The 16,609-nt window shown below is 35.4% G+C and overlaps 2 protein-coding genes across 2 annotated transcripts in view; one reads left to right on the forward strand and one right to left on the reverse strand.

The window, feature by feature from the left end:
- tsc2 (TSC complex subunit 2) overlaps nucleotides 1-15,176 on the reverse strand; it is a 49,900-nt gene extending 34,724 nt beyond the window's left edge. The window contains 25 exon segments of the mRNA XM_016502611.1: nucleotides 646-740; nucleotides 822-924; nucleotides 1,394-1,487; nucleotides 2,003-2,192; nucleotides 3,216-3,379; nucleotides 3,947-4,031; nucleotides 4,236-4,389; nucleotides 5,578-5,684; nucleotides 5,826-5,948; nucleotides 6,028-6,138; nucleotides 7,254-7,409; nucleotides 7,494-7,575; nucleotides 7,665-7,768; nucleotides 8,945-9,082; nucleotides 9,715-9,858; nucleotides 9,944-10,070; nucleotides 10,726-10,799; nucleotides 10,904-11,029; nucleotides 11,133-11,181; nucleotides 12,404-12,521; nucleotides 12,928-13,075; nucleotides 13,160-13,270; nucleotides 13,721-13,807; nucleotides 13,895-14,049; nucleotides 15,036-15,176. Coding sequence (XP_016358097.1) covers nucleotides 646-740; nucleotides 822-924; nucleotides 1,394-1,487; nucleotides 2,003-2,192; nucleotides 3,216-3,379; nucleotides 3,947-4,031; nucleotides 4,236-4,389; nucleotides 5,578-5,684; nucleotides 5,826-5,948; nucleotides 6,028-6,138; nucleotides 7,254-7,409; nucleotides 7,494-7,575; nucleotides 7,665-7,768; nucleotides 8,945-9,082; nucleotides 9,715-9,858; nucleotides 9,944-10,070; nucleotides 10,726-10,799; nucleotides 10,904-11,029; nucleotides 11,133-11,181; nucleotides 12,404-12,521; nucleotides 12,928-13,075; nucleotides 13,160-13,270; nucleotides 13,721-13,807; nucleotides 13,895-14,029 — 2,825 coding nt within the window. The 5' untranslated portion in view covers nucleotides 14,030-14,049; nucleotides 15,036-15,176.
- Nucleotides 15,177-15,510: 334 nt separating this feature from the next.
- The window catches only part of LOC107700796 (Na(+)/H(+) exchange regulatory cofactor NHE-RF2-like), a 20,080-nt gene continuing 18,981 nt past the window's right edge, over nucleotides 15,511-16,609 (forward strand). Inside the window, exons 1-2 of the mRNA XM_016502612.1 lie at nucleotides 15,511-15,903; nucleotides 16,182-16,332. The gene's annotated coding sequence lies outside the window, so the exon portion shown is untranslated. The remainder of the gene's footprint in view (nucleotides 15,904-16,181; nucleotides 16,333-16,609) is intronic.

The raw sequence follows: 16,609 nt of genomic DNA on the forward strand, positions 1-16,609 counted from the left end.
AATGGTTTTGATGTGACAGTCAGTCTGCCTTTGAGAAACAGTCACTGCTGAGCCAGATGAGGAGAGAAAGAGAAACACCTAGAGAAAGAAATGAGACCGATAAGAAAAGAGATGTCCCACAGTCAAACTAGCATCCGTGAGTGGAAGTGAAAACTCAGCTGATGTTCTGACGTAAACCAGACACACAAAGCCAGAAATCACGACACTACTATCAAAAAAATTAACCAATGAGGCGCCTGAATGACAATCATGCTTTGAGTCCTTCCCACGGCAAAACCTGACATGAGACAAACCGTGATCTGGCCCTGCATGTGTTTGAATGTGTGTGTGTGTGTGTGTGTGAGAGAGTGTGTGAGAGAGTGTGTGTGTGTGAGAGTCTGTGTGTGTGAGAGTGTGTGTGTGTGAGTGTGTGTGAGTGTGAGTGTGAGTGTGAGTGTGAGTGTGAGTGTGAGTGTGAGTGTGAGTGTGAGTGTGAGTGTGAGTGTGAGTGTGAGTGTGAGTGTGAGTGTGAGTGTGAGTGTGAGTGTGAGTGTGAGTGTGAGTGTGAGTGTGAGTGTGAGTGTGTGTGTGTGTGTGTTTGCATGTGTGTGCGTGAGTGTGTGTGTGTGTGTGTGTGCGTGCGTGTGTGTGCGTGTGCGTGCGTACCTCTTGGGCCTCTCGTTCAGGCTGGTGCTGCGCGCTCTGAAGCTGCTCTGCTCGTGAGTGTCATCGAATGGCAAAAGAGCGTTTGAACGGAGACCCTAATCACACAAAAACACACCTCAACTCAAGACCAACAGATCGATCTGTAAACACATGAGCCCGACAATCCCATCACCCACCTTGGTGATGTACTGAACAAAGTCTTTCCTGAAAGGCAGTCTGCAGCGTATGAACCACATGGCGATCACATGATGGGCTAGAGACACTATGTACTGATTAAACCTACAGAGAATGAAGGAAAAACAAGAAAACATAATTTAAGATCATTTATTTGATTAAAAAACACAATAAAATCAGTAACATTGTGAAATATTATTACAGTTTAAAGTAACTGTTCTCAATTTGAATATATGTTAAAATGTAATTTATTCCTTTCATGTAAAGGTGAATTTTCAGCATCATTACTCCAGTCTTCAGTGTCACATGATCCTTCAGAAATCATACTAATATGCTGATTTGCTGTTTAAGGAAACATTATTATCAATGTTGAAAACAGTTGTGCTGCTCTGCTTCATATTTTTGTGGAAAAGTCTTTGATGAACTAAAAAGTTCAAAAGGACGGCATTTATTTGAAATAGAAATCTTTTGTAACATTATAAATGAACATCAAGTAGTCAAATAGCTAATGAAGGCAAACGTTGGCTACATATTCTGTACGTGTGAGTTCACAGGTGTGCATGAGCTCACTCACTTTGAGGGGTTGGTGTACGGCAGCGATATGGCAAACACACTGACGTACTGCTCGGCTACAAAGTTAGCATACAGATGTGGGAGCCGCACCAATGCTGAGAGAGAGAGAGAGAGAGAGAGAGAGAGAGAGAGAGAGAGAGAGAGAAAAAAAAAAAATTGTATTGAGAGAGAGAGACAGGTGACAGCGTCAGCAGAACTAAGGGTGTGTGAATACCTGGGTCTGTCTTTCTTCAGGTCAACTCATATAATCATGAAAAAATCAGTTTGCCATCAGTTGTGAGAAGATGAAAGCGATATCTATGATTCAGTGTAAACACTATGCTTTGGCAATACATTGTAACAATTGTCATGCCATTAAAGCACAAACGCGACACACCAATATTGAGAGAGAGAGAGAGCGAGAGAGAGAGAGAGAGAGAGAGAGACGAGACAAAAAGCATCAGTACTTGAGCTGCTGTATATGATCCACAGGTGTTGTTTTGCTGTGGTTGTATCCTCAATGTAGAATTTATGCTATATTCTGATTGGTCAGACTCAGAGTGAGTAGGGCGGCTCTGATTGGTCAGAATGTGAGAATGGGCAGGGAAACCAACTGAAGGCTTGCACTCACTGGACAGGAACTCCAGCATGGGCGAGGCCATGGCAACGGTTGCCGAGATGTGCGTGAGCTTGACGATGAGGGCGGGCAGGAGTTTGATCATGATGTCGGGCATCTCAACGGTGCACATGGTCAGAGCCACCACACACTGCTTAGCACAGCGGTAAATCAGGCCTTTCTCCAAACACTGGACCAGCTCCCTCTGAGAAAACAGGTGAAGAAAATCTCTGCTGTCAACACATTTATCCAATACATTCCTAGATGCGCATCAGATGATTGGCTGCTATCACCTCCAGAGATTAGATCTGCTGCCGACTGCTTTATTAATTAATTAAAGTGTAAGAATAAATTCAAGTAAATGTATTCTTACATTAAATTTATTAATACACTTTAATTTTTTATTTAGTTTCATTTAATAACACATTAAGTAAATCATTGCTTAATTCAAATTTAACAACAAATTTAAATAAACATATTTAATTTAAATTATAATTATAAATTATATATAATTTATATAATTGTACATTTAAATATGTGTACTTTAAATGTAACAATAAATTAATATTTAATTTAAATGTTTAAATGTATACTTACTTTAAATTAATTAAATGTAAATAATGTAAATATTTAATTTAAATGTAATGCATTTAAATACATTTATAATTTAAATGTAATAAATTCAAATACATTTATTAATAATTGTATACTATTTTAAGGGTAATAATACATGTACATAATTGTATACTTAATTTCAATTTAATAATACACTTGAATAAACATGTTTAATTTAAATGTAATAAATTTAAGTTAAACCTATTTGATTTAAACATTTACATAAATTAATTATTAAAGAACATGTAAATAAATTTATATTTAATTAAAATTTAATAATAAATTTGTATAATTGTATGTTTATTGTAAATACAATAACACATTTCAATAAATTCATATTTAATTTAAATGCGATAATTGTACATTCAATTTAAACGTAATAATACACCTAAATAAATTCATACTTAACTTAAGGTAACTTACAAGGTAACACAGTTTTGCTTCTTATTATTTCAAACAGCCTTCGGAGTGTGCCTATGATACTGTCTAGATCACTAGGGTTTAGAACACAGCCCTAGCTAAAATTGATCAAATCTGACAAACTCTAAAACAAACAAACTGATGTTTATATTCCGCTCTGATCTGGATAGCGGGGTAGATGTGTTTGTGTCACCTGTCGGGACTGCTCCAGGTAGCTGTGGTAGGAGGTGAGGGCAGTGAGAACAGGAACCACAGCGAGCTGAACATCAGTGAGGGAGAATCCATCAGGAGTTTTCTTCAAACGCTCCGATATCAGACGGTCCGTCACCTGCACACACACACACTCTCCCAAATTACCTTGCTTCCATACAGTTTATTCCACTGAGTTACTGTGTAGTACAGAGGTGGCCAAAATTATTAGAACACTAGTATTTTCACCAGCTAAATCTTTTCTATCTAGCTTATCAGTTTGCATTTCCAAACATTCATTTTGCCATTAATTGTAATAATCCAGTGAATTTTTAGTCTGACAACAGCCAGTGCTGCACACAGAGATCTGATCTGATCATCAGGTCTCTTGAAGCATCTTGGAGACAGCCACAGTTCTTCTGGATTTAGTCTGTTTCAGTTTGTTCTGTTTCTTCATGCCACTCCAGACAGACTGATGTGATCAGATCAGATCTCTGTGTGCAGCACTGGCTGCTGTCAGACTCAAATCTCACTGGATTATTACAATTAATGGCAAATTGAATGTTAGGAAATGCAAACTGATATTTTCTATTGACACACTACAGCAAAAGATAGAAATAACTGACTTAAAACCATTTTTTTAGCTGCTGAAAATACTAGTGTTCTGATCATTTTGGCCATCACTGTAAGTGTGTGTTTGTCTGTGTGTGTGTGTGTGTGTGTGTGTGTGTGTGCAGGGTGAGGTCAGGACCAGAACTTTGTACTGGATGGTGCAGGACATCTTATCCAGAACCAGCTTCAGAACCTTCCAGTCATTCTCCTGCAAATGAAGCAAGGAGCTGATGTTTTACCTTTCACACCGCGGTAGTTATATTTGCGCACACAGATTGTGTTGTATTTGAACCGTATGTTCGAGGAATGCAAAACCACACGGCACCGTGTTAAAAATATGGTACATAAATACAGTACCATGACATCAATCATTTTAAAGGGAAGAGGATGTGAGCTGTGTGTGTTTGTGTACCATCTTGAGGCACTGTAGCAGCACGCTGAAGGCCAGGCTGTAGGGCAGATAGGCAGTGCGAATGGAGGAGGGCGGAGCTGCTGGTGTGGGACTTCCTGTCGGCGGTGACACAGTTCCTGTTGGCTTCTTATCAGTCACTCTCTTCTCCGACTCCCTGAAAACCAGACATTTGAGATTTAGTCAGTCTGAATGTTCTACTTAATAATTTATACTTAATTTTGACAAATGTAAATAAATGTATACATTTAAATATAATAATACATGTTAATTTAATTTAAAAATATATTTAAATATATTTATACTTTCTTTACATTTGATAAGAAATATAGTATTATAATCTGAATATCCTCTTTAATTTATACTTACTTTAATATTAATAATAAATGGAATTAAATGTATACTTCATTTAAATTTAATAAAAAAAAGTTTTTTAAAATGTATTTATATTTCATTTAAATTTAATAAATTCAGTCAATCTGAATATTCTCTTTAATAATTTCTAGTTTTAATATTAGTCATTTTAATAATCAATTTAAATGAATGTTTACTTCATTTAAGTGTAATGTTACATTTTAATTTAAATAAAAATTTAAATACATTTATACTTTTTAAAATGTAATGATACATTTTAATTTAAATCTTATAAAAAAAATGTTAATAAATGTATTCTTCTTTTAATCTGAATTTAATAATATATTTACATACATTTATACTTCTTTTAAATTCAATAAGACATTTTAGTTCAATTTAAATTTAATAGTACATTTAGTCAATCTAAATATCCTCCTTAACAATTAATATTTAAATTAATATTGATAATAAATGTAAATCAATTCACACTTTATTTAAATTTAATAAAACATTTTTATTTAAATTTTAAATAAATGTATATACATTTATACTTTAAATGTAGTGCTGTCAAATGATTAATCGCGATTAATCGCATCCAAAATAAAAGTTTTTGTTTGCATAATATATGTGTGTGTACTGTGTATATTTATTATGTATATATAAATACACACAAATACAGTATATATTTTGAAAATATTTACATGTCTATATTTATATTCATATAATTTATATTATAAATAAATATATTTAATATCTAAAAATAACATTTTTCTTAAATATATACATGCATGTGTGTGTATTTATATATACACATAATAAACATACACAGTACACACACATATATTATGTAAACAAAAACTTTTATTTTGGATGCGATTAATCGCAATTAATCGTTTGACAGCACTATTTAAATCTGATATCATTTAACATCCTCCTTAATAAGTGTGCTTAATAAGAAAACAGCACTAAGCACACATGCTTGTGTTCTTACCCGACGTCACAGTGACAGTATGGGCTAAATCTCAGGACTCCATCTTTATTGGGGACACCCAGACGATGAAGAGAGTCGGCCCTCATCATCAGCAAGAAATCAAAGACCTGACACACAAACAATGAGAGAAAACAACATGCTTGCCTTTTCTGAAGCCCAGGTGATTTGAAAAGGTTACGTATTCGGAGTATTTGGTTGCTAGGGTGTTTGCTATGGTGTTGCTGACTAACTGGAGTCAAAAGCCTGACCTTGAGGCGTATGGAGCTCCCGGTGGCACTGTAGTATTTGTTCTTGTAGTGAAGCTGCAGATGAGAAATCAGCAGCTCGTACACTCGACTGGCGTGACTGGCCGGCAGACTGTACAGTTTACTCTGGAAACAGACACAGCATCACTGGAGCTGCTAGAGAGCGTAACCATGAGCGCACTGAGCAGAAGAAGTACTGTAGTACCTGTAGGATGTCTAGCAGTCCCAGTATAGCGGTCCGGACGTCCTCCATGGGCGACTCCACTGACAGCTCTCTCTCTCCCTCCATAGAGCAGGTTAACGGACGACTAGCAACCTACAGGAGCACAGGAGACTTTCACTCACACAAATCAAGTCTCGTCCCTTGTTTGGGGATTTTACATAAAAATGCTGGATTAAAAAAAAAAAAGTTAAAGAAATGTTCTAAATGTGAATGAAAAAAAATTACGCTCAATTGAGTTTGATCATTTTTATTTGGGCATAAACTACGATGGAAACACATTTAAACTACTTATTAATCCATGCTTTATTAATATTTATTAATATATTAAAAATACATACTTCATTTAGATTAAATAATACATTTTAATAATTCCATACTTTTTAATTTGTGTGTACATTAATGAGGAAAAAAAATTAACTTAAATGATTTTAGCAAATGGCTGCAATATAACAAAGAGTGAAAAATTTAAGGGGGTCTGAATACTTTCCGTACCCACTGTATATATATATATATATATATATATACATATAAATAAATTGAAATGTATTCAATTTAATAATACATTTAAATAAATCTATACTTTATTCACATTTAATAGTAATCTATACTTAAACGTAATAATGCATCCAAATAAAACTATGCTTAATTTGAAGGTAATGTTACATTTAAATAAATCAATACTTATATTTAACAATAAATTAAAATAAATCTATTCTTAATTTAAATCTGATAATACATTCAAATAAGTGTGAACTCATTTATCACATTAAATAAAAATCACAATGGCTTCCACATTGGCTTTACCTTTTTAATTTGCACAAATTTCTCAGGAAGTGTCTATTTTGTTCTCTTGAATACAACGGCTGCTGAATTACTGCTAAACAGTTAATGACCTGTGTCTCTGTGGAATAGGCAGCCAATGGAAGAAGTGATGAATGATTTATATCTTGTTTTAAAAGCTTTTGTTAAATCAAATTAAATTCTTAAGAATTATAGTTATCACATTTAACAACTCAATATTCCCTTAGATATGCTTGAATAAATCAACTATTTCAGGGCTATATAAAGGACCTGCAGAAATGGTGGAAATCTAGATTCCCTTACGCATGAACAATTCCGGTTTTTGAATTTTAAATTGAAAATTTCAAACAGGAGAAAAATGGAATGCCTGCGCTTCCGTCAGTGACATCATGAGCGAGCAGCGCTACCTTCTCGATGATGTCGAGCAGGCTGCTGAAGTGATGCGTGCTGCAGCCCTCGGCGAGATCCACCAGCAGCTGCGTGGCTTGTTTCCTGACGGACAGATCTCGATCTTCAGCGATCTGACCCAGCTGAGGAATCACCACCACCTCGATCAGCTCCTCCTGGTCACAGAGAACACAGACGATCAAGACAAACAACAGCGAGCTCATGAACACAAGGAAAGGCCTGACTGCTGTAGGACTGACTTCATAGAGCTGTCGGTTTGTGCTGAGCACGAAGGACAGGATGTACAGAACCTTGATCCTGATCACAGTACGGCTCTCATTCCTGACACCCAGAGAAAGAGAGAGAGAGAGGTGTTATTCCCAGGATTCGTTTAAAACGGGACTTTAGTGAAAATGATGAATCATCCAGACCTGAAGAACTTCTCCATGAGTTTGAGCAGGTTCTGCAGCCACCCGTCTTTGGCCGGCTGAATGGACTGAGCTCTGTAGGAAATCAGCATCAGCACAGACGCATCCTACAGGACAGATTCAACAACAGCACATCAAACCAAAATAATGCATTTCATTTAAATACATACGAAGAGCTTCTTTGCAAAAACAGTTTAAAACTGATTTTTTTTATCATGTTTTTTTATTATGTTATCTTGTTTTTATTGTGTTTTATTGTGTTAGTTAGCTGTATTTTTTATTTATTTTTAACCTAATCAAAATAACCCAACTGCAGTTTGATTGAGATTAATTGGAATGCACAATGAAAAAACATGATTTTTGAAAAATGTTAAAAACAGAGTTATCTGTTTCTGCAAATGAACTCTTCATACATTCTTCCTTTACACTGAATAATACATTTAGTCCATGATAATATCCTCCATTTATACATAATTTAATTGTATTATACATTTAAATAAATCTATACTTCATTGAAATGTATAAATGAAATTTAGCAATAAATTTAAATACATTTACACTTTCTTTCAATTAAATAAATTCAGTCTGAATATCCTCTTTAATTTATACTTAATTTTAATAATGAATTTAAAGAAATACTTCATTTAAATGTAATAATACATTGTAATTTAAATGTATTAAATTTAAATACATTTAGTCAATCTGAATATACTCCTTAATTTATACTTAATTTAATTTTAATAATGAGTTTAAATAAATGTATATTTTAATTTGATTTTAATGTCAAAATAAATTTAAAACACATTTTAACTTTCTTTCAATTTAATACATTTAGTTAATCTGAACATTCTCAATCTATACTAAACTTACTTTTAATAATAAATTTAAACAAATCTATACTTCATTTAAATTGAATAATACATTTTAATTTAAATTTAGTCATAAATTTAAATATATTTATACTTTCATGAAATATAATCATACATTTCTGAATATCCTCCTTAATGTATATTTAATTTTAATAATAAATGTATACATCATTTAAATTAAATTATACATTTAATTTAATAACAAATTTAGTCAGTCTGAATATCATCCTTAATTTATACTTAATTTAAATTGAATAATAAATTCAAATAAATATATACTTAATTTAAATGTAATAACACGGTTTAATTAAACTTTTAATACGACATTTAAATAAATTAATACATTCAAGAAGGGTGAATCAAACCAGACAGCTTCAGAAGAGGACAGATGGACAGGGAGCGAGTGAAACTCACGGGACGTTTATCGGCGCATTTCTCCACCAGGCTGAAGAATCTCTGCGAGGATCCGTGGAAGTCGTTCTGCTCGTACAACTCCTCGACGGTGCTCAGTAACTCATAAACGATCACCTTCAGATCAGGACTGCCCATCATCTACACACACCACATATATGAAGAGCGTCAGGAGACAAACACCCATAAAACATCTCAGTGTGTGTGTGTGTGTGTGTGTGTGTGTGTGAGAGAGAGAGTTTCAAATTCTTACATTTGGTCTATAAATTCAATTATAATAATGTGATTATCCATACGTTATCAAATTAAATAATTTACACTGAAAAATACAACTGCATTAATATTATAATAAATAATATTATATTAATTATTTTAAATATTTTTGAATATACAAACAAGAAATGGTGGAAATGATACTTTTCAACGAAATTAAAACGCCAGTAGGTGCCAGTAGTGAGCGTTTAATGAGTGAGTAATTGAGTCGCTCATTCAAACGATTCGTTCAAACGGCAGATTCATCAGATGTTTATGCATGGGCTAATGAAACTTTGACTCAACCGATTCGTTCAAAACACGGAATCAATCAGCAATGAATCGGCTGGTTGCTGTGAGATGCGCTGTTTCCGCCTAAAATGTAAGTAACCTAATATTATTGTATTTGCTTATTGAACTGTTTATAGAACTATTAAACCGTCGTAATGGTGAAAACGTTGTGTGATGTTGCCTAACTAACTGTACGGACGGCCCCGGCCCAATTTAAACCCTGTGTGTACCTGTATCTGCTGCAGGAGTTTCTCTATGATGGACAGCAGGATGTCCCATGTCACAACGAGCAGCTCTCGGCCGTACTTCTTGATGAGTCGCGTGATCGACAGCACAATCTCATAGAACACCACCTCATTCGTGCAGCTCATGGCCTGGGCACAGAGGTCAGAGGTCAAACACTAGTAGGTTTCATAATATATTTCTAAAAACACAAACTGATGGCAAATTAGCACACACCTTGTAGAAGGAAGGCAGGACCAGAGTGGGCGTGTTTTTAAGGGCAGGAAGTCTGTGAGCTCCCCACAGCGCCATACCAACAAAAAACACAGCACCCCTGAGAAGAGCGGCGTCCTCACTGTACACCCTACACCAGACACACACACACACCATACACACTACTGAGAACACTAGATCCATCAACATCACAATAATTCAGCAGTTCATGCCAACACCAGTGACTCTCAATCCTAATTTCAATACTAAAGCAAAAAAAAATGCTAATAAATGTTTGCCTTTGTTTAAAAGGTTAAATATTAATATAATTTTGCGATTGGCATTACATGGCATTACATTTCACGATTTCAATCATCATAGAGTAACCAGCAACAACCACCTCTTCCTCTTCTCATCGGAGACATGAGATGCAGTGCTAAACAGTCTCTCGCTGTCGGTGCTTGTAATGATTTTTGAGTCTTTCTCGGACACTTTTAAATGCTTCCACACTGCAGACGTGTTTCCTGCATTAGTGCGCGCCTCTATTTGATCACGTCACATCATTGCTCGGTACAATTTATTCGGTCTTTTCGCTTATTCAGCCGAACACCGAAAGAGCATTTTTGCACTCTATTTTCGGAAATACTAATGAAAATCTACCTTATATAAAAGCTTAAATGTTTTATTTAACAAATATTTTAATTTTTTTCAAGTATATAACTACTGTTATTATTATTATATTTATAGCCTATTGACTCTCTAACCAATCACAAATCTGTCTTCTGTCGTTATAAGTCAGTGTGTACCTCTCCTCCATGATACGGCACATGGTGTATATGGCACTGTGACCCAGGTGAGTTCCCAGCACTTTACGCATCAACTAGACACAAACAGACAAAAACAACAACAGAGAGGTCAAAGCATGGTTATGAACCGCACCATAAATGTGATATATTAAACTTGGCTGAATACTTCTCTGTGTACCTTCCAGCAGGATTCACAGAACTCCTTCACGTTAACGGTTCGGCACAGTGTGATGATGAACACCGTCAGAGAGTCGGAGGGCAGGCAGTTATAACACACCACCGCGTCTAACACCTGCAGCGCAACCTACACACACACACACACACACACATACATGGATAAACAGATTCAGCTATCACTGCTTTTATCATAATCCTGAAAGACTGAGTCAAACACCACTTTTTTTTACCTCGATATCTGTGGAGGAAGTCGTCCGGTTACACAGAAGGCAGATTTTCCTGTGAGAAACAAATCAATGAAGTTAGTGCATGGGAAAACTCTTATATGTCCTTTTCCTTCACTATTTTGACCGAACCAATTTTTTTAAATAAAAAGAAATTCATACATAGACAAATTTACACCAGCATTCAAAAGTTTGGGGTCAGCAAGTTTTTGAAAGAAGTCTCTCATGCTCACAGAGGCTGCATTCATTTGTTTAAAAATACAGTAAAAACACTAAAATTGTTACATATTATTCTACTTCAAACTACTTTAAAATGTAATTTATTTCAGTGATCAAAGCTGTATTTTCAGCATCATTTCTCCAGTCTTCAGTGTCACACGATCCTTCAGAAATCACTCTAATATGCTGATTTGTGCTCAAGAAATATTTATATTTTTATCAATGTTGAAAACAGTTGTGCTGCTGAATATTTTTGTGGAAACTGTGATACAATTTCTCAGGATTCTTTGATGCATAGAGAGTTCAAATGAACAGCATTTATTTGAAACCGAAATCTTTTGTAACATTATAAATGTCTTTACTGACACTTTTGATAAATTGAATGCATCATTGCTGAGTAAAAGTATTAATTCTTTCAAAAAACACAATCTAAAAACAGACCCCATACTTCTGAACTGCAGTGTACACTACCGTTCAAAAGTTTGGGATCAGTAAGACTTGTAATGTTTTTTAAAGAAGTCTCTTATGCTCATCAAGGCTGCATTTATTAGATCAAAAACACAGAAAAAAAAAACAGTAATCTTGCAAAATGTTATTACAATATAAAATAATAGTTTCTATTTTAATATCCTTTAAAATATAATTTATTTCTGTGATGCAAAGCTGAATTTCCATCAGCCATTACTCCAGTATAAAGTGTCACATGATCCTTCAGAAATCATTCTAATATGCTGATTTATATTAGAATTATCAATGTTGGCAACAGTTGTGCTGCTTAATATTTTTTTGGAAACTGCGATACTTTTTTCGGGATTCTTTGATGAATAAAAAGTTAAAAATATTAGCATTTATTCAAAATATAAATCTTTCCTAACAATATAAATCTTTGCTATCACTTCTTAACAATTTAACACATCCTTGCTGAATAAAAGTTTTAATTTCTTTAAAAAAAAAAAAGAATTAAAATTTACTGACCCCAATCTTTTGATCTCTAGGGTATATTGCATTTAAGCAGAAGCTTTCAAAAGCTAATGAGAAATGTGAGTGTGTTTTCTTACTGGACCATGAGGGAGACGTTCTCATCCAGGTAGCAGGAGTTGAATTTGACCAAGTTCACGAGCACATGCAGGAAATCTGATGACAGACCGATGTCCATCCACAGCAAAACAAACCGAGCTGACACATACAAACACGTATTACAATCTGCATATGATGCTACACAAACCGTTTATACAACTGTTAAATATCTTCTTGGAGAAAGAAAGTCATACAGGTGAGCTGTAAATGAGCTTCTTTCTTCTCTTGAACACAAAATTAGATATTCTGAAGAATGCTGAAAACCAAACAGCTAGCCTTTGACTTCCATAGTATTTTTTTTTCCATACAATGGAAGTCAATGGCTACCGACAACTGTTTGTTTCCTAACATTATTCAAAATGTATTATTTTGTGCTTAGAAAAGAGAGAAACTCATAAAGGTTTGGAATGACATGAGGGCGAGTAAATGATGACAGTATTTCCCTTTTTAGGTGTGCTATCTCTTTAAGAACACCAGGATGAATCAAAGCATGCGTGAACCGTACCGATCTCCTCCTCTAGGTAGGTGATGTCTTTCCCGTTCTCCGTGAGGGCCTTGAACACCTCCAGTCTCTCGGCCAGATCTTCATTTGAGGGCTGATAGTCCAGAATGATCTTGAAGAAGTAGGCTCTGAGCGGACCCAAGCGCTCACCCTGCACAAGAAGATCATGAGGAAAACGTGAGTGGTGTTTGCCGCCACACTGCACTGTGTTGCACAAGGAGTTCAAAATGTGCACCTGTCCCTGTATAATGGCTCTCAGCAGCACCAGCACTGCATGATGGGCTTCAGGCGGCTGTTCAGGCTGCATCATGTCCTCCACGGCCTTCCACACGGCCTCCACCGCATGCTGAAACACACACAACACACTGTAGATCTGCTCATATGTGACTCTGGAGCACAAAACCAGTCTTAAGTCGCTGGGGTATATTTGTAGCAATAACCAACAATACATTGTATGGGTAAAAATGATAGATTTTTCTTTTATGCCAAAAATCATTAGGATATTAAGTAAAGATCATGTTCCATGAAGATATTTTGTAAATTTCCTACCGTAATTATATCAAAACTTTATTTTTGATTAGTAATATGCATTGCTAAGAACTTCATTTGGACATCTTTAAAGGCGATTTTCTCAATATTTAGATTTTTTTTGCACCCTCAGATTCCAGATTTTCAAATAGTTGTATCTCAGAATAATATTGTCCTGTCCTAACAAACCATACATCAATGGAAAGCTTATTTATTTATCCAAAACTTATGACTGGGTCACATATATGAGCAGGCAGATGCTCCTCACCTCCTCAAACTTCTTGGATTTGGCGAGATCGCACACGTGGTTGATGACTTTGATCCGGTGGTGGAGGCCGTACTCTGGAGTGAGCTCCTGAACGATAGAGAGAGAGAATACATGAGAAAGACAAGGTCGTGGAGAAGTGTAGATGGTGTGAATGATTATTGGAGTGTTTCTGACCATCAAGATGTCCAGCGTGATGATGAACTCTGACGGTTTGCTCTCGGTCTGTTTGCTGTGAGGCCGAGTCGGACCGAGCCCAAAGATCCCCTTGACCCGGTCCCGCAGAGACTCTTTACTGGGCTGTTTATTCATCTTCACTCCTGCGAGAGACCCTGAATGAGAGAATGAGAGATACTTCAAACCTCCTGCAGCTGGAGATACAAAAAAAGCACAAAAGAGGGTCTGTAGGCTGTTCTGAACTAAAAAAAGAAAATTGTAAAAAATATTTTAAATATATATATTTTTATTTCTGTTATTTTATATTTTTAGATCTAGAATTAAAATAATTTTAGAATTATCTAAAATAATGTACATATAAAATTATTTTTAAAATAATTATTACAAAACTTCTGCTTACTATATTTTTTCACATTTTTAACTAAATATTCTGCTATTATTTTTATTGTAAGCTTACTGGGTTTTTTTTCCTTTCTTTCTTTCAAACCAAATCGTTTTTTTTTATGTATCTTAAAAAATTACAAATAAATCATAAATTCAGTATGTTTTAAATATTATATTTATTCTATTTTAAATATTTTACCTACAAATATGTATTTTTTATTATGATGACATTTAATGTTATAATATTTCTCACGTAATTAAAGAAAGATTACACATATATTGAGGGTCCCAGGGCCCCTGAATGTCTGGTAGTGGGTCCCTGGGTCATCTTTCATATGTATTTTTGGGGTCTCTCTGTGGCATGTCATTATTAGTACCTCAGGAGATTTGAGCACCTCAGCTCCTCAAGACCTCAAAACACTTCTACTAAACCATAACTCATTTGTAGCATAAATAACAATCTATTTCACTGATATATCGTCTCTTTTGACATGAAAACATTGCACATTAGTCAAACGTCTGACACCTCGTGACAGTCCACTTCAGTTCAGCCCATGCACAAAAAAAGCATGCATTTAAAAATGCACTAATTGACTGTGACAGAGACAATACCTGAAAATAAACACGCCAAATAAACCGTGTAAATACACGCATATCTCCGATGTGGTAACATAAACAACACATAAATAAATAAATAAACCAGTATCAATCCATAAACAACATGCCAATGCAACAAACAAACACACTGTTAATTTACCGTCTGCGGATGATGGAGGTGGGAAGATATCGAGAACATATAACTAAAAGATAAAACTGAATCGCTCCCGATTTATGCATTTATTTGTCACGCAGTGTCTCAGCCAACAGAAGTGCCTCTGCTCTCACCAGCCCCTTTACTGCCCCCCGGAAGTCATACTTAACACACGGGCATGAACTTCCTACAAAAACACGTCACGTGATCACTGACTGCAGGGAATTGTAGTTCTAAGAGCCGCGAGCGCACGTTCACTTTACAAGCGCTGGCGGTGTTAAGAAACTACACGCGATAATCGCTTATGAAACTGACGAGTCTGACTCATTTCCGCGAATCGGTTCTTTCGAACAGTTCGCTTTGGATGAACTCGTTCAAGCAATCGATTCAGTGATTCGTGGGATCCGTTCACTGCGATTCAGACAATTAATTGAAAAGATCCGGCTCAAAAGAATTGATTCATTCAGGAGTCGGACATCGGTATCGACAGCATGGATAGGGATGTTGTGTCCAAAAGGTTTGTTTTTAGCAAAAACTGAGGTTATATTTGTGACATTAAGTCAGGTAATGTCATCTAATGTTGGCGCCAGTCCGGAATTTGTGTGTTTAAATATATTCATTCGTTTGATTGTAAGAATGAACTCTCCATATTTCACCGAATCAATAGCTGTATTAGACACTTGTGCGACTGAAACTATGGTGAAAAGTGATGTAAATAAAGGAGGAATTCGCAGATTGAGATCCAGAATGGCTCAAGGGCTCAGATCAGAAGATGGTCCTCCAAAAGTGAAAGCAGAAGTTCACGAACAGAGCATTTCAGTTGCTCCACTGCAAACACATGCAGAAACTCCTGCAGGTGAGACTAACTACACAGGTGAAACTACATTTATTTACAAATATTTGATGTAATTTCTAATCATTTTCTATAATTTTTTCTATAATTATTTATTTTTTATATAATGTATGTTTTTAATATTATTATTACTATTTAATAGTCTTTTATTTTGTACAGAGACTTTGTCAAGTTGCAATAACACAACCACAAAAGTGAAAAAAGAAGCAGATCAAGTCCAAACGTATGAGTTCAAATATATGTTTATATAATCAGAGCAACAGATTTCAACAATCAAAAACTCACAAACTTCTTCTCAGACAAAGGTGAAGTACATCAAACATGCCACGGCTCTGATCCAGCAGGAGTTTGGCGGAGACATGTTGGAGGGTCTGATGCGTCTGCCGGGCGTCGGCCCTAAGATGGCCCACCTGGCCATGGACATCGCCTGGAACCGGGTGTCCGGCATCGGTAAGGCGGAAGTTAAATTGCTGTCTGTTCTGATCTGATCTGAATCATATTGCTATAATTTTTCTACCCAGGCAGACATACAGATTTGGTGAACAGTCAAAGAACATTCTTGCGACCAACATTCTACATTAGAACACCATAGCAACATCCTACATTCCTAAACATTTTTAGGAATTTTTTTAAGCATTGTCAAGTCAAAATTTCAAACGTTAAAAGGGGTCATATGATGTTGCTAAAAAGAACATTATTTTGTGTATTTGGTGTAATGAAATGTGTT

This window comes from Sinocyclocheilus anshuiensis, unplaced genomic scaffold (genome assembly GCF_001515605.1).
Source record: "Sinocyclocheilus anshuiensis isolate Anshui unplaced genomic scaffold, SAMN03320099.WGS_v1.1 scaffold1127, whole genome shotgun sequence".
Lineage (NCBI taxonomy): Eukaryota > Metazoa > Chordata > Actinopteri > Cypriniformes > Cyprinidae > Sinocyclocheilus > Sinocyclocheilus anshuiensis.